The 1,657-nt window shown below is 30.7% G+C and overlaps 1 protein-coding gene across 1 annotated transcript in view; it reads left to right on the top strand.

The window, feature by feature from the left end:
- Nucleotides 1–993, top strand: part of LOC108690329 (3-hydroxyisobutyryl-CoA hydrolase, mitochondrial-like) — a 5,708-nt gene extending 4,715 nt beyond the window's left edge. The window contains exons 6-8 of the mRNA XM_018197567.1: nucleotides 24–246; nucleotides 325–512; nucleotides 585–993. Coding sequence (XP_018053056.1) covers nucleotides 24–246; nucleotides 325–512; nucleotides 585–739 — 566 coding nt within the window. The 3' untranslated portion in view covers nucleotides 740–993. The remainder of the gene's footprint in view (nucleotides 1–23; nucleotides 247–324; nucleotides 513–584) is intronic.
- The last annotated feature ends 664 nt before the right edge of the window (nucleotides 994–1,657 follow it).

Here is a 1,657-nt window from a genome sequence, read left to right as displayed (position 1 = left end):
ATATATATATATATTTTATTAAGGTGTCGATGTTCTCTTTGCTGGAATCGCGACGCATTTTGTACCATCGGAGAAACTCATGGATTTGAAACGCGATTTGTTAACGTTGCATGAAGTTGACAAGTCTGTTTTAACCATTTTAAATAAGTATCAACCGAAATTAAATTATAAATTCAGCTTGGCACCTCATATGTCACAGATAGAAAATTGTTTCTCTGCTCCAACCGTTGAAGAGATAATTGAGAGGTGAAATAGAAATAGCAAAAAATTAAATCAATATATTTTTACTTATAATACAGCAGTATATAATTTTGTTGTATAAAGATTGAAAAAAGATAATTCAGAATGGGCACAAAAAAACATAGATATACTACTCAAAATGTCTCCGTCTTCTCTCAAAATCACCAAAAAAGCGATCGATGAAGGAAAAGAAAAATCCTTAGTTGATTGTTTAAAGATTGAGTTTAGATTGGTTTGTACCGCTTTAACCAAAGACGGTGATTTCTATGAAGGTAATAAGATAAAATTTAACATATGTCTTACAAATTCTCTATTCTTGGATCAATATTTCAATTTAATTGTAGGTGTCAGAGCTCTTTTAATCGACAAAGATCAGAAACCATTATGGAAGCCGACATCTTTGCCCGATGTAACGAATGAATATTTAAATAAACGGTTCGCAATGCTTCCCGTGGAAAAAGAATTGCAGTTGTGTACCAGAAAACTAAATGGAAATTAAGAGAGTTTTTTATGTAGTTTTTTATGTGTGGATACAGAACTAGGCATTTCGATGCCTGAGGCAAAAAATGCATTTCTTAGTTCTTATAAAAATAATATTTCTTTATGACATGTGAAATATAATAAAAAATAATATGAATTAATGTTAATTAATAGTATATATTAATATTAATTTAATATAATCATGTATACGCAGGAGAAGAGTACGTTACAATCATACCATGTATATTACAAATATAGTTACTAAAATTACAATAATATTTGTTGTATTTTAATAGATGCGAAATTATCAATTATTATATCAAAATCTGTATCCTTACATATTTTATTCTCAATTGAAAGAATTCCTGTACTTAATAATTTTTCTTGATTTAATGATGATTTTAAATCATTTTTCATTAACTTCAATTTACTAAAATTTCTTTCACATAAAGCTATTGTTACCGGAATAGTTAAAAATATTCTCATTGATATCTCCAAGTTTGGATCCGATTCGGTTAAAGAATAATGAATCATTAGTTTTAAAATATCTGAAATATAGTAGAAGCTGATTCTATGATGACTGGAAAGTATTGATATTGCGAGAATGAAATTTTGAAATTTAAAATTTCGAAAGAACATACATATATTGTGTATCAAACCCCTCCATATGGTGTGCACGATGAAAAAATATAAACAGAAATTAGATGCACACACGAACGTGATTCGATTCACACGGATCTCGAAGCCGCCGAACAGCGAGCGCGGAAACACAAGGATCTGCGGTACCTGTGATTCTAGTATGAGCGAGTATCGCACTTACATGTTTTTAGTCAACATCGAGTAGCGATCTCTATGAGTAGTGATCTCTGATCATCGATGAGAAGAGAAATCGGTAATTTGGGGGTCATGTGCAAGGAAGCACAGGCAGTCAGGAAGT

This window comes from Atta colombica, unplaced genomic scaffold (assembly GCF_001594045.1).
Source record: "Atta colombica isolate Treedump-2 unplaced genomic scaffold, Acol1.0 scaffold314, whole genome shotgun sequence".
In the NCBI taxonomy this organism is placed as follows: Eukaryota; Metazoa; Arthropoda; class Insecta; order Hymenoptera; family Formicidae; genus Atta; species Atta colombica.
This window is presented reverse-complemented; position numbering and strand designations above follow the sequence as displayed.